Raw genomic sequence first — 22,766 nt, 5'->3', positions numbered from 1 at the left:
GTTTCTTCTGCTTCTTCTCCCCATTGCAGCTCTTCTCTGTAGGAGACACAATAATGACTGATTATTATATTGAAATACACACACACACACACACACACACACACACACACACACACACACACACACACACACACACACACACACACACACACACACACACACACACACACACACACACACACACACACACACACACACACACACACATTTTCAGAACCGCTTGTCCCTTACGGGGTCACGGGGAACCGGAGCCTACCCGGCAACACAGGGCATAAGGCCGGAGGGGGAAGGGGACACACCCAGGACGGGACGCCAGGACGCCAGTCCGCCGCAAGGCACCCCAAGCGGGACTTGAACCCCAGACCCACTGGACAGCAGGACTGCGGTCCAACCCACTGCGCCACCGCACCCCCTTTATATTGAAATATAATAATGTAAATTATATTGCTGGCATGAACAAAACACAGTTAGAAGCAATTTTTATACAAAGAAAAATCTGATATATTAAAATCTTTTGCTCCCAGTGTTTCAGACATGGTTAAAGAGGAAGAAGATATTATGATAAAACGTAAAAGCTCAAAAACATATTTATATGCAGTGTGTGACTGTACTGTTTTGTGACACTAACTTCATTGCATAATTTCATTAATCTTAGTTCGCACTGATCACTTACAATATTTACTTTTACATCTACAGGTGAGCTCCAAGAACAGCACGGTACGTAAAACAGCTGTATAAAAGTGATGACTGGAAATGTTTCAATTTCACATCTTTCAGATAAATATCAAAAATAATTTCCTGTCTCGCTCGCTGATAAAACTGTTTGCTTTAATTGTGTGAATGAATACGTTTTATGTAAAAATGTTTCTGGATATTAATGACTGACAGAATTAAAGTGTATAACGCGGTACCGCAGCCAGATGACCTGTAGAAATGACCATGTTGAAGTCAGTGTTGGACGCAGGTTAATTAAGCAGCACTTTCCTTCTTTGTCAGGATTTCACTTCTGAAAAAAAAAGTTTATTGATTTCATCTTTTTTCTTTCATTTATTCATTGCATAATTTCATCAATCTTAGTTTTAACTGACTAATTACAATATGTACTCTTACATCTACAGGTCAGCTCAAAAAACAGCATGGTAAGTAATGCAGTTGTATGAAAGTGATGTACTAAAATTTTGAAATATCACCATTATATTGTCTCAAAACATGAACCTACTCTATAGCATGACAGAAAAATACAAATATGCCACTAAAGTAAATGCACATAAATGGCAAAAAGGAGGGAACAGAATAAGAGGCTCATTTATTTACTAGAAAGAGAATGAAAGAGAGTCAGCAGATCCACTGAACTACATCTGTTATTTTTTTAAATCTGTCTTTTATTCACATTGATGTTCTTCTATCTACAGAACTCATCACCAGACAACTGAGTAAGTAAGAGGACTTGTGTTTCTGTTTGTGCCTTTTTGTGTGTGTGTTTATGCAAATATGAAAGTATAACAGCAAAACACACCTTTCAAAAGCAAAACTGTCTGGGTACAGAAACAATGTGAGAAAAAAACATGTCAGAAATATGGGAAAAAGATGCAAAAATCATTTGAATTGACAAATAATTTTTTGAAAAATAATAGATTCCTTTTTAATTTGGGTTGGAGATGAGGAAGGAGCTTCTCTGAGTCATAATGTGATGAAAAAGAAAATATTGGGCTTAGAATAAAACAGTTCAGTTACTCTCGACACAACAGCTGAACAACAAAGATCACTGTAAGGGTAAATGGTTCATGATTATATATTTCATCAGCCCATAAAACAGGCATAATGTCTCTGTTAAAAACAGATAAGTAAAAATACCACTGTAATGGTATACTGTTTGCTAAGCAAAACAAGGTAAACAGTACATGTATTGAGAGAGAAATGTATCATCCCCTCCTGTACAGCTGTAGTTACTGTTAGTAGAACAGAGATGGTACTACTGTACCTGCAGAAACTGAAGGGCATCACATACTGTATTTTACTGTGTTTGTACTTTAACAAAAGAAGGAGCCACAAAAAGTCCATAATATAACAGTATATGGAGTCCATCCTGAGTGAAGTGACTGTGAAAGGTTTGTTTCTGTCACAGTCAGAGGTCAATAACTATACACTGTACCTGTAAATGAAACTGATTTTGTATTTTTCTATACCTCATTTTAGTGTTTTTTTAAAAAAAATCAGTTCATAAAAAATTGTATAAAATGAATGATTTCAATGACCTTATGCAGTTTTTCTATCTGTATGTTCCATGTCCAGCTGTAGTAAACAGGTTTGCGAGTGCTGGTAAGTAGAGTGGAGCTGAATTGATCCCACAGAACTGAGTTTGGTTCTTCTTATACTGTATGCAACACTGTATGAGACTCTGTCCTGTAAGAATGGACACGAAAGACACTGAGACAAGTACAGACTGACTGCAGTATCTGCTGTGCCACTAATTCCATTTTTATTTCTCACTCTACAGAACTTCTGAAGGCACAAAGATACGCAGGTGAGTTTCTTCTGCTTCTTCTCCCCATTGCAGCTCTTCTCTGTAGGAGACACAATAATGACTGATTGGCTGCATTGAATCTGGACTCTCATTTGTCACATGATTGACTGACAGACACAGGATATGAGCACATTTATTGACCTTCCTTTCCACAAAACATATGAGTGATGAGAACAAGTGACTGTTTCTCACAAGAGTTCACTTCAATCCACACTGAGCTCCTGGTGAGAAGGAGATGTTAGAGCTACGAGTGAAAGACAAACAGAAACTGAACTCAGTCTTTATGTATCCGGTGCTGTTTGTTGGTCCTTCTGCTCTCATTGTTTCTTCCTCAACATTAAAGAACCAAATGAAATAAAATGCACTGAAAAGTGCATAAATATAGAAATATTCTAGAAGCTTCATTTAACAAAGACACACTTCGCCACAGAGACATTTTCCACAGAAAAGTTTCAGTGTTTTCCACACACTGATCTTCCCCTCTTACTGTGGGCAAAAGAAAAAAATATATTTTAAGGGCACAAAGTGTCAAATGTGACTCCACAACCTTTGCATTTTGGACCAGTTTATTTATACAATGCTAGAAGGAGAAACAGGTGTGTTGAGACCAGGTCAGTGTGACCAGAGCAGATTATATAATTATCATAATAATCATTTTTTACTTCCTTTTTTACTTAATTTAACTAATTTTATTGTGTTCATTAATATTAAGTCAAAACAACTTCTAAAACATTAATGCTCTTACGCTATTTTCTCAAAGGTAACATATTACAATTTCTTACAAAACACCCAAAACACCTGTTACCTGAGTTAAATATTAATACCTAAAAATTCTATTCATACACACACACACATTTTCTGAACTGCTTGTCCCATACGGGGTCGCGGGGAGCCAGAGCCTAACCTGGCAGCACAGGGCGTAAGGCCGGAGGGGGAAGGGGACACACCCAGGACGGGACGCCAGTCTGTCGCAAGACACCCAAAGCGGGACTCGAACCCCAGACCCACCAGAGAGCAGGACTGTGGTCCAACCCACTGCGCCCCCCCATTCTATTCATATTAATACCTAAAATAAATATAATGCGTAAAAATTCCCTCATTTTTGCTAACTGCTTGTTCTAATCGCTGTCACTCACACACACACACACACACACACACTGCCCTCTGCTGCTGTAATAATATAAGGTTTCCATCTATCGATTTTCTAAACTGCTCAGTCTTTCTTAGGTTCTCATGGCAGCAAGGAGAGCAATAACGTTTATGTATAATAAAACGTTTAAAAGTGTTATTTTTTTGTCACATTTTGAAATATAATAATTGAGCACCTCTCTGTCCTCCACAGTTGATGTGACTCTGGACCCTGATACAGCACATCCTGAACTCGTTCTGTCTGAGGACAGGAAACGAGTGAGACGTGGAGACACAAAGCAGGATCTTCCTGACAAACCAGAGAGGTTTAAAAACCGGATAAGTGTCCTGGGAATAGAAGGGTTTTCTTCAGGGAGACGTTACTGGGAGGTGCAGGTTGGGGACAAGACTGAGTGGACTTTAGGAGTGGTCAGGGAGTCCATCAACAGGAAAGGAGATTTTGAACTAAATCCTAGTGGTGGTCTCTGGGCTCTCAGTCTGTGGAGTGGGAAGTACAGGGCTTTCACTGACCCCCGTGAGTCCCTCCCCTTGAGTGTGAAGCCCCAGAAGGTGGGGGTGTATGTGGACTATGAGGAGGGTCAGGTCTCCTTTTACAGTGTGAAGGACAAGTCTCATCTCTATACTTTCACTGGATATAAATTCACAGAGAAACTCTATCCGTACTTCTGGCCAGGCTTCCGGAACTCAGACTCACTGATCATCTCTCCTGTGAGTCACACAGACTGAAGAAACTGATTTTAGTTTTTAATGTTCAGGTCATGGTGTTATATTCTGATTTACCTTCCCTTCTCACCCTCATTCAGGGTCTGTAATTTCTCCATCTTAACATGTCTTTTGTACATTGTGATCCTTTTAAAGAAATGTTGTTGAACTATAATTATGTTTTAAAGTTACTTCATGGGGAAGCAAACAGAATCACGTCATGCAAAATTTAATAATTTCCTAACTGATATCAACATTAAAATTAATGAGTCTCTTCAATATATTTACATTTTTTCATTTATCAGACACTTTTCTCCAAAGCGATGTTCATCTCATAGAAAATGTGTCCATTACATGATTAATAGAGAGACATAAAATGATAAATGCAGACACGTACTGCTGCATGATTACTCTGTCTGTGTATCCGAATATCAACGATTCCTGATCACCTTCCTAATAATTTACAGAATTCCACAATACAGTAATACCATCTATTGGATATAAAATCAGTAAAACTAATGCAAATTACATAATTAAAAAAAAATGTTCCACGTACTTTTACTATGTTTGCTCCGGGAAACAGTAAAAAGGGGAACAAAATGCAGTCGCTGTGCCGGGAAACAGTTCCACTCCAGGCCACACGGTGGCGCCAAACAGCACAGACTGTTAGTGGAAGTGAAAGCTTGGCTTTTTTTCCCCTGTAAAATTCGCCGAAGAAGAAACAGGAAGCTGACATCGCGTTGTGTGTGTTTATTAGCCTTTCATTTAACAAGTGATTCCTTGCTGGTTGGAATCGAAGAATTAACTCTTTGCGATGGACTTCCAAGCACCAACCTTCAGATCTCTGTTCCATCGTGCGTCTCACACATGTGTCATGTGACCCCATGAAGCCTCCTTAAGTGAAACACTCCTCCAGTGGCGTCACTTCCGTGGGCTCCACCAATGATATACATTGACAGGTCCAACACAAAAAAAACGTCTGCGCCGCAACGGCAACGTCCTCCGCCATATTGGGAAAATGAGTCATTCTTTTCAAGAATCTGACAAGACTGGATGCACTGAAACTCTGAGAAAAAGAATCAGAATGAGCTTTACTGCCAAGTATGTTAACACATAAAAGGAATTAGCCTTGGTGACAGACACTTCCACAGCACAGACAGAATGACAGTGACAAGACGCAGATAATAAAAAAATACACACACACACATTTTCTGAACCGCTTGTCCCATATGGGGTTGCGGGGAACCAGAGCCTACCCGGCAACTCAGGGCGTAAGGCTGGAGGAGAAGGGGACACACCCAGGACAGGATGCCAGTCTGTTGCAAGGCACCCCAAGCGGGACTCGAACTCTAGACCCACTGGAGAGCAGGATCTGGTCCAACCCACTGCGCCACCACGCCCCCTCATGGTGTGGCCAAATTGTGCAAATTTTTTTCCATTTGCACCAAAGAAAAATGTTTGGCTTTTGCAAGCCACCTGCCACCAACTTCCCTGAACCATTGCACACCTCCCTCCAAACTGCAACCCTAACTACCCCGCTCTCTTCTCGTTCATAACCATTAAATCACCTTCTCAGCAGCTTCAGACAGCTCCTTCATCACCACCTTTAGAGAACAGCCACTAACACCAGATTCCACCAATAACGAATTAACTGATTTAGCCACAAACCCCCTGACACCTCTACTGGTCACACATGATTTCTCCTCAAATGCCTCTCCAATCACATCCTCAAGGAACACTATTAACTTTACTAAGTACACGGTCCGCTCACACTCGGAATATACCACCACGTGTGGACACAGCGAAATAGCCACAATAACCTGTGGCACCTGGAGCTGTTTGTCCACATCTGCCAGCAGCTTCCAGTCCCGTCTCTTACCCCACCTACCGAGACACGTCCGCTCTTGCATGGTGTTACTCTCTCCCACACAAAACCAATCGTATTATATATACGACCAACGGGCACCGAATTCACCACAACACACTTTCTCTCTAAATCCCCCACGAAACATTTAAGCACTTGATTATGGCATCAAGTAGAGTGTCCCTGCGCCAAACTAACTTCAAATTCAGACAAAATGTTCCTCAGTGTTGCCACACAGCTACACAACTTAGAACAACCTTCACCACCTCTCCACTGCTTAACATTCTATGGAATCTGCAGCACATCGTGTGTCGCTCCAACAATGAACTTAATTCGACTCGCCTCTGCAGCTCACACGTCTTGCCAGTGTAGCCTGTGCTTCTCCACGGCCTCCCAATTAACCCACTGACTTGCTTTACCTGTGCGACTCGCCTACTGACTGATTTCCAGCGCGGCACTTCCAACCAAGACGTCGTGTACCTTTGTGTACTGAAAAAACTGAAAGTCCCCAAAGTAAACTTTCATCAGCCTCGGGACACTCTCAGGGACCATAAAAACCCGAATGTATAAGTAATTGAGATAGAAACAATACATCAGTGCATTAATTAATGCTTTAGTTAAACTTTGACATTTTACTGATGTTAAAATTGTACCCTAATTACTACAAACATTTGAAAAATTTACATGTAATGAAGAGTTTTGCTTTTTTTTTTTCCCCCAGAGTAATTATTCCAGTGTGTTTCTGTTCCCGTCCTGAGTTCCCATCCTGTCTGCACTGGTCCTTTATGATCTTCTCCTGTATTCCCACTCTGTCTACATCACTCCACTGTGTATCAGCTCTGTGTGTGTAAACCTGTTTCACCTACTGTATGAGCACACTGAACATCTATTTATTTCATGTTTTTAATGTCACCCCTCCACTTTATTTCCTGATTTGCACTGTACACTTGTATGTGACTCTGCTATTGAGATCATTGTATTTTCCATCCATGTCTGGACGTTATAGTAAAATATGTCTGTATCTGTTTCACAGCCGGGCATCACAATAGCACTGAAATAGAATAATTAAAATATTTTTAACATAATTCTGCTATTCACATTGTTTGACTTGTGCCATTTATATTATCAGCACATACAGTGAAGTTGGACACCGAGGAAACAAAAATTGAACCAAAAGTGTCACTGAGAACAGAAATGTTGAGACTGAAGTAAGACATAATGCAGACCCTTCATGCAAAGACACACATTGCCTGAAACTGTTTGTCCCAAGCAAGGTTACAGTGAGCCAGAGCATAACCCAGCAACACAACGCTGAAGGAGGAAGGGAAGAGGACCCACCCAGAATGGGACACCACTCCATTACAGGGCACCCCAAGCAGGGCTTGAACCCCAGACCCATCAGAGAGCAGGCGCAGGCCAAACCCACTGCACCACCATGGCCCAATGCAAACATGCAATTTTTTCAAAAAGAGTGTAGTGCAATGAGATGGGTGGACGCAGTCACAGTGGTTATGGACGCACCTCATGCAACATGAAGGAAACAAGTGTTTGATAGAACATTCTGATGGCACTGGTGAGAACCAGAAATACAGGTTGATTGTGTCCCTGTTCTTTTTGCTCTTGTTGTTTCTCTGAAGTGGTTCAGGGTTCAGGTTTGGTTTAAATGAAAGTAAAAAGAGTGAAGATCCAAACCTTAACCTTACAACCTGTATACAGTGCAGCTCCTCCCCACAGAAAATACACCGAGGATTAATAAAGGCCCACCAGACAGTGTAGCAATACTCCCAAACACACAGTAATCTTCACTGAAATAGTTTTGTTTTATTCTTAAATGAATCAAGATTAATCTTTATCAGTCCTTCCCCTGCGTTTGTTGGAATGTGGTTTAACCAGTAATTCTTTCATTTGGAAATGAAAGTAAGAACAGTGAACAGTTGTCCATATTGTAAAGAGCAGAAAAGGTCTCTGGAATACAACAGAACTTTGGTAAGAAGAGAAGAGAAGATCAAACATGCAGGACTGTGGACTTCACTGGTAAAACAGGTTAAAATAAAATATTCATGTCATTTTCTCACTCTACAAAGGTAGTCCCTATTTATACTTTTCTTTGAATTTCTTCATTCTGGTATCATGTGTTTGTTGTGCCATTTATTGTATTTTAAAATGTTTATCATGTGATTTAACGCTTAATGTAAATTCACAGTTACTTGCTGATATAATTATTTCTTGCAGTGATGAAGTTGGATGAGAAAAAAACAAACAGAACAGATTGTCCTTGTGTCCTCAGCCTCATCATGCTGTCCACCCTGTGAAGGGTCTCCAAGTGACTCACTAACAGACATCCAGCTCTGCAAGGTGTGACTGAGTAAGAAACAGTGGAACAACAAACAGGACCCAAGTAAAACCATCTGGCAGCGTTCAGCACTATCATACAGGTAAAACATTGTGGATCTCAGGGCTGAAAGTGTCTCATCCACTGTGATCCTGTCAGTAAACTGTAGCTCTTCTGTCTATTCGGGAAAATAAATACACATGTAATTAAATTTACAAGAATGCAGCAATTAATCTGTACTTGTGCACAAGCAAAATCAATTTGTTCTTTTCTCATGAAGAACTACATCCAAACAGTTTACCAGTTATGAAGGTAGTGCCAACAGTCCTGTCCTCCTCTTCCTAAAGATTTTTCTATCTTCAAATAAAAGTCATTTAGTTCGAATTCATCGAGTCAGAAACCTCACTATGTATAATGTTACATTTTTTATAAAAATAACACTGTTGAATTGCAGCATGGTTTTTAAATAAACAGACGTAATGATGTTTACTAGAATTTTTTTTTGTTCCATTCATACATCAGTGATGTGAACAGGATACTGCTCAACCTGTATTAAATTATGATCTGAGTGAGAAAATAGCAGTAATTTGGTTCTTTTATTCAGTAGTTCATTAGGCAGATCATATTTCAGTACCTGAAAAACTTTTATTTTCCCAAAATTAACCAGCAAAAGTATTCCTTTACTGTAGTTTTTTTTTCATTAGTATTTTTACATTTTCCTTGATAGACTTGAATTGTGCTTTGACATCTGAAAGTAAAATCTCTTTGTGTCACTGATTCATGTGTCTGGTGTTTCAGTGTCACTCTGACATACATGTCAGATGCTGTGTGGCCTGAAAAACAAAATATATGAAGAATAACGAAAGAAATAGACTAGAAGACCGGGGACTATTATATGAACAGACTGGGAGAACACTGAGCCTCACTGTAAAGCAGCTTCACAAAGTATAACAGTTACTATAGTAAATCAGTCTACTCAGTATTGGTAATTTTTGTACTAGTACACTGAGTCCTTCAGTTAATCAAGTGATTTCTTAAACTGATTTACTTAATCTATTGTCAGATCCTGTATGTAAAATCATTTTACATTGATGGTGTGTATATACTCTCCTAACTGGCGATTTCTATATACCTGTTTCTTCCAGTGATGAAGATCAGTTGGTCTGAGTGTCTCCGTTTCATCCCCCTTCTTCTCCAGCTCACCACTGTCTCCACACAGGGTACATATTTCTATGAGAAAAGAATTTCAATCATATTGTGTGTCATACTGAATAAATTCTCAGTGTGTGTTTTTCTTCACAGAGAGGTTCGAGGTTCTTGGTCCAGCTGATCCTGTAGTTGCTGTAGCTGGTGAAGATGTTGTTCTGCCCTGTTACCTCAAACCCAACATCAGTGCTGTGGACCTGAGTATCCAGTGGTTACAACTTGATTCCAGCAATAGACTTGTACATCTTTACCAGGATCATGAGGACAGAAATGAGAATCAGATCCCATCCTACAGGGGAAGGACATCACTGTTCCCTGAGGAACTGAGGAACGGAAACACTTCACTAAAGGTGAAAAATGTGAAAGGATCTGACAATGGAGAGTATAAATGCTTGGTCCAGTCTGCAGAATGGTATGATGATTATTCCATTAATGTTCAAATTAAAGGTAAGAATTTTGTTATTTTTTTTACTGATGAAACTAATGTTTCATTTAAGAGGTGTCATAAAGATTTCTCCATTAATGTATTTCTAAAGATAAAAGCTGTTTTACAAAATTTCATGAAATTTCAATCAATTTTCAGTACATTTTAATTATATTTTTTGTTTTAGTCACACTATTTCTATATTTCTAGCTATTGGAACCCAACCAGTGATCTCCAATGAGGGATACAAAGAAGGAGGGATCAGTCTGGTGTGTGAATCTAAAGGCTGGTACCCTCAGCCTGAGGTGGTTTGGATGGACAGTGAAGGACACAGTCTCCCTGCTGGACACACAGAGACACACACAGACAGTATGGACCTCTTCACCGTGAGACGACGTGTTATTGTACAGGAGACAGAGACCAACAGGTTCACCTGTCGAGTTCTACAGCAACAGTTAAATGAAATTAAAGAGACAATGACTGAAATCCCTGGTGAGTTACACATATTTAGTATAAACAGCTCAATGGAGACACTTTGTGCAACAGATGTTTAAATCACTGTGAATAATGAACAGGTTAGAAATGTCATATGTTTTTGTATCGTCCTGATTTGTGTCTTGATCCATCTGTATGAAAATGTTTCCACGCTGATGATAGTTTCGTAAAGGCAGGAATTGAGATACTTATTTATTTGTTTCTTCTGGTTAAATTAAACATTGGGACTTTAGGTTCTGTGGCTATTTTATTTTTTAATTAGTGAAAGATGTAAATCTGTAGTCATTATGTGAAATGAATTATTTGTTGTTTTCCAGGTGAGATGTTCCATCGTGCCCATCCCTGGAAGGTGACCTTTGCTGTGATCTTCAGTCTGGCTGTTGTTTGTATTATTGGATGCACAATTTTGATTCACCGTTTTGTAAAACTGCGGAGAAAGAGAGGTATTTTAGCAAATTACTGTTCACATTTATGGTTTTGTTCACATTAAAGGAAAAGTTAAAAAACATAGTTGAAAAGCAGTATTATGTGAAAGTGATTTTATATCATAGCCCACAGGAGTAATTATACGGTATGAGTTTTATTCACTAGTTAGAGTCACTTGTTTTGGGTTATTTATTATTAGCAACTATAACATTCAAGACCTTGTCCAAAAAATATTTAAACATTTTTCCAACCATGAATTCTAAGCTCAGATTGAATAAAAAATTCAGTGTTCAAAATGTAGTTGCATAGTAACTGGTTTTTGAATTGCACTTTTTAAGGTATTTACAATATTCACTTACAGTTTAAATAACTGATCACTTGCCACCACAGCGGAAGGATGACGTAATATGATAAAATGTTAAAAGTCACATGCAAATATTTATATGCAGTTTGTGACTGTAATCTTTCATGACATTGACCTCATGACATAATTTCATTTATTTCTCTTCACCCTGAATAATTACAATATTTACTCTTACATCTACAGCTCAGCTCAAAGAACGGTATGGTAAGTAATACAGTATGAAAACGATGTATGAAATGTTGGAAAAATTGCATATTTAAGTCATATATAAAAAAGGAAAATTAAGAACAATTTACAAACAAACACACACACATTTTCAGAACTGCCTGTCCTCTACGGGGTCGCAGGGGAACCGGAGCCTTCCTGGTAACACAGGGCGTAAGGGGAGGGGACACACCCAGGACAGGACGCCAGTCCGTCACAAGGCACCCCAAGTGGGACTCGAACCCCAGGCCCACCGGAGAGCAGGACTGCGGTCCAACCCACTGCACCACCACACCCCCTTACAAACAACCAATTGAGACATTTAACATTCCCTATAACACTTACTGTGATTTTTACACTTCTGTCTGTTGAACCAGTTCACAGTAATTATTGTGGTCCTTTGCCAAAAAAGATTGGACACCCCTGGTTTATGTGTGGTATTTTAGATTATCTCATTACATCATTTAATTCATCTCTGTTTTCACTGAGGGTTGAACCACAGTCCTGCTCTCCGGTGGGTCTGGGGTTCGAGTCCTGCTTGGGGTGCCTTGGGACGGACTGGCGTCCCGTCCTGGGTGTGTCCCCTCCCCCTCTGGCCTTACGTCCTGTGTTGCCGGGTTAGGCTCCGGTTCCCTGCGACCCCATCTGGGACAAGCGGTTCTGAAAATGTGTGTGTGTGTGTTTTCACTGACTAATTACAATTTTTACTCTTCTTTCCACAGGTGTACTCATGAAACAGGATGGTAAGTAATACAACTGTATGAAAGTGATCTATGAAAATGTTGCAATATCACTTCTTTAAGGCAAATATGAAACAAAAAAACTGTTTTGCTAACCTCTTGTTCACTGATATAACAATTTCTATCATTTGTGTGAATGAGTGCAACGTATGAAAAATGTTACTGGATGTTAATGACTGACAGAATTACAGTGTATAATGTGGTACCACAGGCAGATCACCTGTAGAAATGATCATGTTTAAGTCAGTGTTGGACGCAGGTTAATTAAGCAGCACTTTCCTTCTTTGTCAGGATTTCACTTGTGAAAAAAAAAAGTTTATTGATTTCATCTTTTTTTCTCTCATTTATTCATTGCATAATTTCATCAGTCTTAGTTCTAACTGACTAATTACAATATGTACTCTTACATCTACAGGTGAGCTCAAAAAACAGCATGGTAAGTAATGCAGTTAAATGAAAGTGATGTATGAAAATTTTGCAAAATCACTTCTTTAAACATGTATTGAAAAAGAAAAATTAACAACAATGGATGAAGACTTTTGGGGTCGCCCAGACGCAGCGGGTTTGGCTGGGGCCTGTTGTGTGGTGGGTCTGGGTTTTGAGTCCTGCTTCGGGTGCCTTGTGATGGACTGGCATCCCATCCTGGGTGTGTCCCCTCCCCCTCCATCCTTGTGCCCTTTGTTGCAGGGTTAGGCTCCGGCTCCCCACTACTACAGGTGGGACAAGTGGTGGTACACGTGTGTGTGTGTAGTAAAGACTTTTGACATTTAACATTCTCTATAACACTTACTGTGATTTTTACACCTGTGTCTGTAGAACCACTTCACACTAATTATTGTGGCCTTTGCCTAATTACAATTTTCACTCTTCTTTCCACAGGTGAGCTCATGATACAGGATGGTAAGTAATTGTTGTATGAAAGTGATGTATGAAAATGTTGCAATATCACTTCTTTAAGACAAATATGAAACAAAAAAATCTTTCACTAACTTCTTGAACGGGGTGCGGTGGTGCAGTGGGTTGGACTGCAGTCCTACTCTCCAGTGGGTCTGGGGTTCGAGTCTTGCTTGCGGTGCCTTGCGACGGACTGGCATCCCGTCCTGGGTGTGTCCCCTCCCTCTCTGGCCTTATGCAGTGTGTTACTGGGTAGGCTCCGGTTCCCTGCGACCCCGTATGGGACAGGTGGTTTTGAAAGTGTGTGTGTTAGTTAACCTCTTGTTCACTGATAAAACAATTTCTATCATTTGTGTGAATGAGTGCAACGTATGAAAAATGTTACTGGATGTTAATGACTGATAGAATTACAGTGTATAACGTGGTGACACAGCCAGATGACCTGTAGAAACGACCAAGTTGAAGTCAGTGTTGGACGCAGGTTAATTCAGCAACAGTTTCCGTTGTCAGGATTTTCACATTTGCAAAAAAATAAATTTATCAATTTTCTCTCAAGGTATTTTTATATTCTGTATAATATTTTCTGCATCACTGATGATCCCTTTTCCATAGTGGGAATCTAAAGATTTTACAGCTTGTAAAGTGATTTTGATAATTAAATCCAGTCGCTGAGCAAGTAACTGCAGTGTTTTCACTGCTGGATCATAAACTGTTTCTTCCTACTGGTCTGAGAGATCAATAATAACATCTTAAAACAAGAACTGCACATAAAACATTCAATAATGACTTTGATTGAATGACATATTTTCTTGCAATAATATTTTGCTGTAAATTTCAGAAAACTGGCAAGTTGGGTATTTGCTTAAGTCAACATCTGTATGGTGAGAACATCTGTATGAAGGTTCAATGGGAATTTCCTTCTGATATCAACTATTACAGACTGTTACAGAAAATATTTACTTCTTCAGTTCCGTTTTATTACCATTTATTCCTTTTTGTAGTTCCGTGAGAGAGCTCTGTTTCATTGCTTTTTCAGATGACTGTCTAAATAGGCTTCTGAGTTGGTATCACAGTTTTTATGACGATGAACCAGTAAAGGAATCAAGCTACAGAATTGTTGTTTATCAAAATTCAGCAGAAATTTGTCACCATAGCAAGAGCTTGAAGTTTTTAACTTCACCTTATTATTAGGTTCAAGCTGAGGGTTATTGTGGTGGCGCAGTGGGTTGGAGCAGGTTCTGCTCTCCGGTGGGTCTGGGGTTTGAGTCCTGCTTGGGGTGCCTTGTGATGGATTGGCATCCCATCCTGGGTGTGTTTCCTCTCTCTCCTGTGTTGCCAGGTTAGGCTCTGGCTCCTCATGGGACAAGTGGTTCAGGCAATGTGTGTGTATTACTGTCATGTCGTTATACACAGATGTACATCAGACACAATAATTTTACTTGCACGGTTTCAGGCGTAATAAATGTAGAAAAACACTTTAGACGTTCTATATTCACTGTGTCACTTACTATGATTTTTACACCTGTGTCTCTCGAACCAGTTCACAGTAATTGTTGTGGCCTTTGTCTCCAAATTGATTGGACATCCCTGGTTTATGAATTTGAGAAGATTCCAGAAATGTGTGTTTTAGGTGAACTGCTGACTATAAACTGACCTTAGTTCTTCATGTCATTTGTGTGCTCATCACATGCAAGTTGTAAAAATGTGGTTTTCATCAGAGGCCAATGAACACCAGCTGTGTTCCATACAGTGTTTGAGCACAAAGTACAGCAGTCACTACTTCTATGTGGGAATGAACAAGTGTGGACCTGGTCCTGGAGAACAATCTTATGACGAGGTGTCTTTCTCATGATTCGATTTGCTGAAATTCCCCTGTACTCACTCACACACACACACACACATACACACATTGTCTGAAACCACCTGTTTCAAGTGGGGTCATGGTGAGCCAGAGCCTAACCCGACAGCACAGGGCATAAGGCTGGAGGGGGAGAGGACACACCCGTCCTCCTGTCATACTGTATTATATAAATCATAATGATATATAAACAGTTAACATGCATTAATGCTACAGTTCTGTGTTGTGCTTTTAGGTTTTTTTTTTTCTCTAATATCACACAGTTTTCAAGTGTGAAAGTTGTTCATGTTCAAACTCTTTTTTATACATCAGTTCAAAAGTGTCTTTCAGTGTTAGAGACACTACATTAAAGTCATCTTGGACAAAGACATCAGCTAAATATGGAATGATTTATACCACTGTAGTGTCTCGAAATATAAACTTGTTGTATAGAATGACACAGAAATATGAATATACTGAGACAGTAATGGAAAATATTTGGTTTTGAGAAAAACTGTTCAAGGAGCAGTGTGGTGGTGCAGTGGGTTTGACTGAGTCCTGTTCTCCAGTAGGTGTGGGGTTTGAGTCCCACTTGGGGTGCCTTGTGATGGATTGGCATCTCGTCCTAGGTGCATCCCTCCCCCTCCATCCTTACACCCTGTGTTGCTGGGTTAGGCTCCAGCTCCCCGTGACCCTGCATGGGACAAGTGGTTTCAGATAATGTGTGTGTGTAAAACTGTTCAGTTTATATTTATGATGCAACAGGGTTCATTAACATATATATCACGGTAAATTATATTGCTGTCATGAACAAAACACAGTTAGAAGCAATTTTTATACAAAGAAAAAACTGATATATTAAAATCTTTTGCTCCCAGTGTTTCAAACATGGTTAAAGAGGAAGAAGATATTATGATAAAACGTAAAAGCTCAAAAACATATTTATATGCACTGTGTGACTGTACTGTTTTGTGACACTAACTTCATTGCATAATTTCATTCATCTTAGTTCACTGATTAATTACAATATTTACTTTTACATCTACAGGTGAGCTCCAAGAACAGCACGGTACGTAAAACAGCTGTATAAAAGTGATGACTGGAAATGTTTCAATTTCACATCTTTCAGATAAATATCAAAAATAATTTCCTGTCTCGCTCGCTGATAAAACTGTTTGCTTTAATTGTGTGAATGAATACGTTTTATGTAAAAATGTTTCTGGATATTAATGACTGACAGAATTAAAGTGTATAACGCGGTACCGCAGCCAGATGACCTGTAGAAATGACCATGTTGAAGTCAGTGTTGGACGCAGGTTAATTAAGCAGCACTTTCCTTCTTTGTCAGGATTTCACTTCTGAAAAAAAAAGTTTATTGATTTCATCTTTTTTCTCTCATTTATTCATTGCATAATTTCATCAATCTTAGTTTTAACTGACTAATTACAATATGTACTCTTACATCTACAGGTCAGCTCAAAAAACAGCATGGTAAGTAATGCAGCTGTATGAAAGTGATGTACTAAAATTTTGAAATATCACCATTATATTGTGTCAAAACATGAACCTATTCTATAGCATGACAGAAAAATACAAATATGCCACTAAAGTAAATGCACATAAATGGCAAAAAGGAGGGAACAGAATAAGAGGCTCATTTATTTACTAGAAAGAGAACGAAAGAGAGTCAGCAGATCCACTGAACTACATCTGTTATTTTTTTAAATCTGTCTTTTATTCACATTGATGTTCTTCTATCTACAGAACTCATCACCAGACAACTGAGTAAGTAAGAGGACTTGTGTTTCTGTTTGTGCCTTTTTGTGTGTGTGTTTATGCAAATATGAAAGTATAACAGCAAAACACACCTTTCAAAAGCAAAACTGTCTGGGTACAGAAACAATGTGAGAAAAAAACATGTCAGAAATATGGGAAAAAGATGCAAAAATCATTTGAATTGACAAATAATTTTTTGAAAAATAATAGATTCCTTTTTAATTTGGGTTGGAGATGAGGAAGGAGCTTCTCTGAGTCATAATGTGATGAAAAAGAAAATATTGGGCTTAGAATAAAACAGTTCAGTTACTCTCGACACAACAGCTGAACAACAAAGATCACTGTAAGGGTAAATGGTTCATGATTATATATTTCATCAGCCCATAAAACAGGCATAATGTCTCTGTTAAAAACAGATAAGTAAAAATACCACTGTAATGGTATACTGTTTGCTAAGCAAAACAAGGTAAACAGTACATGTATTGAGAGAGAAATGTATCATCCCCTCCTGTACAGCTGTAGTTACTGTTAGTAGAACAGAGATGGTACTACTGTACCTGCAGAAACTGAAGGGCATCACATACTGTATTTTACTGTGTTTGTACTTTAACAAAAGAAGGAGCCACAAAAAGTCCATAATATAACAGTATATGGAGTCCATCCTGAGTGAAGTGACTGTGAAAGGTTTGTTTCTGTCACAGTCAGAGGTCAATAACTATACACTGTACCTGTAAATGAAACTGATTTTGTATTTTTTTATACTTCATTTTAGTGTTTTTTAAAAAAAATCAGTTTTTAAAAAGTTGTATAAAATTAATAATTTCAGTGGTCTAATATAATTTTTTTATCTGTATGTTCCATGTCCAGCTCTAGTAAACAGGTTTGCGAGTGCTGGTAAGTAGAGTGGAGCTGAATTCATCCCACAGAAGTGAGTTTGGTTCTTCTTATACTGTATGTGACACTGTATGAGACTCTGTCCTGTAAGAATGGACACGAAAGACACTGAGACAAGTACAGACTGACTGCAGTATCTGCTGTGCCACTAATTCCATGTGTCTCATTTTTATTTCTCTCTCTACAGAACTTCTGAAGGCACAAAGATACGCAGGTGAGTTTCTTCTGCTTCTTCTCCCCATTGCAGCTCTTCTCTGTAGGAGACACAATAATGACTGATTGGCTGCATTGAATCTGGACTCTCATTTGTCACATGATTGACTGACAGACACAGGATATGAGCACATTTATTGACCTTCCTTTCCACAAAACATATGAGTGATGAGAACAAGTGACTGTTTCTCACAAGAGTTCACTTCAATCCATACTGAGCTCTCGGTGAGAAGGAGATGTTACAGCTACGAGTGAAAGACAAACAGAAACGGAACTCAGTCTTTATGTATCCGGTGCTGTTTGTTGGTCCTTCTGCTCTCATTGTTTCCTTCTCAACATTATAAATCCAAATGAAATCAAATGCACTAAAAAGTCCATAAATATAAAAATATTCTAGAAGGTTTATTTAGCAAACACACACTTGACCACAGAGACATTTTCCACAGAAAAGTTTCAATGTTTTCCATACACTGATCTTCCCTTCTTACTGTGAGCAAAAGAAAAAATATATTTTAAGGACACAAAGTCATAAATGTGACTCCACAACCTTTGCATTTTGGACCAGTTTATTTATACAGTGCTAGAAGGAGAAACAGGTGTGTTGAGAGCAGGTCGGTGTGACCAGAGCAGATTATATAATTATCATAATCATCATTTTTTACTTAATTTTTTACTTAATTTAAGTCATTTTATTGTGTTCATTAATATTAAGTCAAAACAACTTTTAAAACATAAATGCTCTTACACTATTTTCTCAAAGGTAACATATTATTACAATTTCTTACAAAACATCCAAAACACCTGTTACTTGAGTTAATACACACACACATTTTCAGAACTGCTTGTCCCATACGGGGTCATGGGGGAACCGGAGCCTACCCAGCAACACAGGGCGTAAGGCTGGAGGGGGAGGGGACACACCCAGGACGGGACGCCAGTCCGTCGCAAGGCACCCCAAGCAGGACTCGAACCCCAGACCCAAGGGAGAGGAGGACTGTGGTCCAACCCACTGCGCCACCGCGCCCCCCTACTAAGTTAATATTAATACCTAAAAATTCTATTCATATTAATACCTAAAATAAATATAATGCGTAAAAATTCACTCATTCTCGTTAACCGCTTGATGTGTTTGCTGTCAGACGCACATACACACACACATACACACACACTGCCCTCTGCTGCCGTAATGATATAACGTTTCCATCCATGTATTTTCTAAACCTCTCAGTCCTTGAAGGGTCGCGGTGGCAAGAAGGAGAGCAATATAATGTTCAGATATCATATAACGTTTAAAAGTGTTATTTTTTTGTCACATTTTGAAATATAATAACTGACCACCTCTCTGTCCTCCACAGCTGATGTGACTCTGGACCCTGATACAGCACATCCTCAACTCGTCCTGTCTGATGACAGGAAACAAGTGAGATATGGAGACACAAGGCAGGATCTCCCTGACAACCCAGAGAGGTTTACATACTGGGAAAGTGTCCTGGGAAAAGAGGGTTTTTCTTCAGGGAGACATTACTGGGAGGTGGAGGTTGGGGACAAGACTGACTGGACTTTAGGAGTGGTCAGGGAGTCCATCAACAGGAAAGGAGATTTTGAACTAAATCCTAATGATGGTCTCTGGGCTCTCAGACTGGGGAGTGGGAAGTACTACTGGGCTCTCGCAGACCCCCCTGTGTCCCTCCACCTGAGTGTGAAGCCCCGGAAGGTGGGGGTGTTTGTGGACTATGAGGAGGGTGAGGTCTCCTTTTACAGTGTGGAGGACAAGTCTCATATCTACACTTTCACTGGATATAAATTCACTGAGAAACTCTATCCATACTTCAGCCCAGGCTTCTGGTACAGTCGTGACAATTCAGCCCCACTGATCATATCTCCTGTGAGTCACACAGACTGAAGAAACTGATTTTAGCTTTCAATGTCAAGGTCATGGTGCTATATTCTGATTTAACTTCCCATCTCACCCTCATTTAGGGTTTGTAATTTCTCCACCTAAACACATCTTTTGTACACTGTGATGCTTTTGAATAAATATTGTTTAACAGCAATTATGTGGTTTAAAGTTCAGTCATGTGGAAGTAAACAGAATCATGTTAGTCATGCAAAATTTAATAATTTCCAAACTGATATCAACATTAAAATTCATCAGTCTCTTCAATATATTGACATTTATTAATTTATCAGACACTTTTCCAAAGCGACGTTCATCTCATAGAAAATGTGTCCATTACATTAACAGAGAGACATAAAATGATAAATGCAGACACGTACTGCTGCATAATTTACTCTGTCTGTGTATCCGAATTTGTGTGTCCGAATATCAAGGATTCCTGATCACCTTCCTAATAATTTACAGAATTCCACAATACAGTAATACCATCTATTGGATATAAAATCAGTAAAACTCATGCAAATTACATAATTAAAAAAAAAAAAAACGTTCCATGTACTTTTACCATGTTTGCTCCGGGAGACAGTAAAAAGGGGAACAAAATGCAGTCGCTGTGCCGGGAAACAGTTCCACTCCAGGCCACACGGTGGCGCCAAACAGCACAGACTGTTAGTGGAAGTGAATGTTTGGATTTTTTTAACCCTGTAAAATTCGCCGAAGAAGAAACAGGAAGCTGACAACGCGTTGTGTGTGTGTTTATCAGCCTTTCATTTAACAAGTGATTCCTTGCTGGTTGGAATCGAAGAATTAACTCTTTCCGATGGACTTCCAACCACCAACATACAGATCTCTGTTCCATCGTGCGTCTCACACATGTGTCATGTGACCCCCTGAAGCCTCCTTAAAGTGATACACGCCTCCAGTGGCGTCACATCCGTGGGCTCCACCAATGATATACATAGACAGGTCCAACACAAGTAAAACGTCTGTGCCGCAACGGCAACGTCCTCCGCCATATTGGAAAAATGAGTCACTCTTTTAAAGAATCTGACAAGACTGGATGCACTGAAATTCTAAGAATCAGAATCAGAATGAGCTTTACTGCCAAGTATGTTAACACATACAAGGAATTAGTCTTGGTGACAGACACTTCCACAGCACAGACAGAACGACAGTGACAAGATGCAGATAATAAAAAAATAGATAAAAGATAAAAAATATATATAGAAAATATAAAGTATACCATATACAAAATAGACACTAGACATTCTATGTACGTACAGGTATGTTATATACAAATGCAAGGGAAAAAGGTAAAATAAAAGGTATGATGTGATAAACACACAAACACACACTTTCTGAACCGCTTGTCCCATACGGGGTCGCGGGGAACCAGAGCCTACTCAGGGCGTAAGGCCAGGGGGGAGAGGACACGCCCAGGACGGGATGCCAGTCTGTCGCAAGGCATCCAGAGCGGGACTCGAACCCTAGACCCACCGGAGAGCAGGACCTGGTCCAACCCACTGCGCCACCACGCCCCCTCATGGTGTGGCCAAATTGTGCAAATTTTTTTCCATTTGCACCAAAGAAAAATGTTTGGTTTTTGCAAGCCACCTGCCACCAACTTCACTGAACCATTGCACACCTCCCTCCAAACTGCAACCCTAACTTTCCCGCTCTCTTCTCGTTCATAACCACTAACTCACCTTCTCAGCAGCTTCAGACAGCTCCTTCATCACCACTTTTAGAGAACAGCCACTAACACCAGATTCCACCAACAACGAATTAACTGATTTAGCCACAAACCCCCTGACACCTCTACTGGTCACACATGATTTCTCCTCAAATGCCTCTCCAATCACATCCTCAAGGAACACTATTAACTTTACTAAGTACACGGTCCGCTCACACTCGGAATATACCAGCACGTGTGGACACAGCAAAATAGCCACAATAACCTGTGGCATCTAGAGCTGTGTGTCCACATCTACCAGCAGTTTCCAGTCCCGTCTCTTACCCCACCTACCGAGACACGTCCGCTCTTGCATGGTGTTACTCTCTCCCACACAAAACCAATTGTATTATATATACGACCAACGGGCACTGAATTCACCACAACACACTTTCTCTCTAAACCCCCACGAAATATTTAAGCACTTCATTACGGCATCAAGTAGAGTGTCCCTGCATCAAACCAACTTCACATTCAGGCAAAATGTTCCTCAGTGTTGCCACACAGCTACACAACTTAGAACAACCTTCACCACCTCTCCACTGCTTAACATTCTATGGAATCTGCAGCACATCGTGTATCGCTCCAACGATGAACTTAATTCGACTCGCCTCCGCAGCTCACACGTCTTGCCAGTGTAGCCTGTGCTTCTCCACGGCCTCCCAATTAACTCACTGACCTGCTTTACCTGTGCGACTCGCCTACTGACTAATTTACAGCGCGGCACTTCCAACCAAGATGTCGTGTACCTTTGTGTACTGAAAAAACTGCAAGTCCCCAAAGTGAACTTTCATCAGCCTCGTAACACTCCCAGGGACCATAAAAACCCAAATGTAAAAGTAATTGAGATAGCAACAATACATCAGTGCATTAATTAATGTTTTAGTTAAACTTTGACATTTTACTGATGTTAAAATTGTACCCTAATTACTACAAACATTTGAAAAATTTACATGTAATGAAGAGTTTTGTTTCCCCCCAGAGTAATTGTTCCAGTGTGTTTCTGTTCCCATCCTGAGTTCCCATCCTGTCTTCACTTTTCCTTTGTGATCTTCTCCTGTATTCCCACTCCATCTACATCACTCCACTGTGT

At 39.7% G+C, this 22,766-nt stretch overlaps 1 protein-coding gene across 1 annotated transcript in view; it reads left to right on the top strand.

Moving 5' to 3' along the window:
* The window catches only part of LOC114911911 (butyrophilin subfamily 1 member A1-like), a 170,400-nt gene extending 150,427 nt beyond the window's left edge, over nt 1–19,973 (top strand). Inside the window, exons 5-12 of the mRNA XM_029256406.1 lie at nt 9,874–10,224; nt 10,412–10,693; nt 11,014–11,139; nt 12,413–12,433; nt 13,310–13,330; nt 14,361–14,416; nt 18,027–18,045; nt 19,400–19,973. Of these exons, the coding sequence (XP_029112239.1) occupies nt 9,874–10,224; nt 10,412–10,693; nt 11,014–11,139; nt 12,413–12,433; nt 13,310–13,330; nt 14,361–14,416; nt 18,027–18,045; nt 19,400–19,947 (1,424 nt within the window). The 3' untranslated portion in view covers nt 19,948–19,973. The remainder of the gene's footprint in view (nt 1–9,873; nt 10,225–10,411; nt 10,694–11,013; nt 11,140–12,412; nt 12,434–13,309; nt 13,331–14,360; nt 14,417–18,026; nt 18,046–19,399) is intronic.
* The last annotated feature ends 2,793 nt before the right edge of the window (nt 19,974–22,766 follow it).

This window comes from Scleropages formosus, chromosome 11 (assembly GCF_900964775.1).
Source record: "Scleropages formosus chromosome 11, fSclFor1.1, whole genome shotgun sequence".
Classification (NCBI taxonomy): Eukaryota; Metazoa; Chordata; class Actinopteri; order Osteoglossiformes; family Osteoglossidae; genus Scleropages; species Scleropages formosus.
Note: the sequence above shows the minus strand (reverse complement) of the source record. Positions and strands in the feature narration are given on the sequence as shown.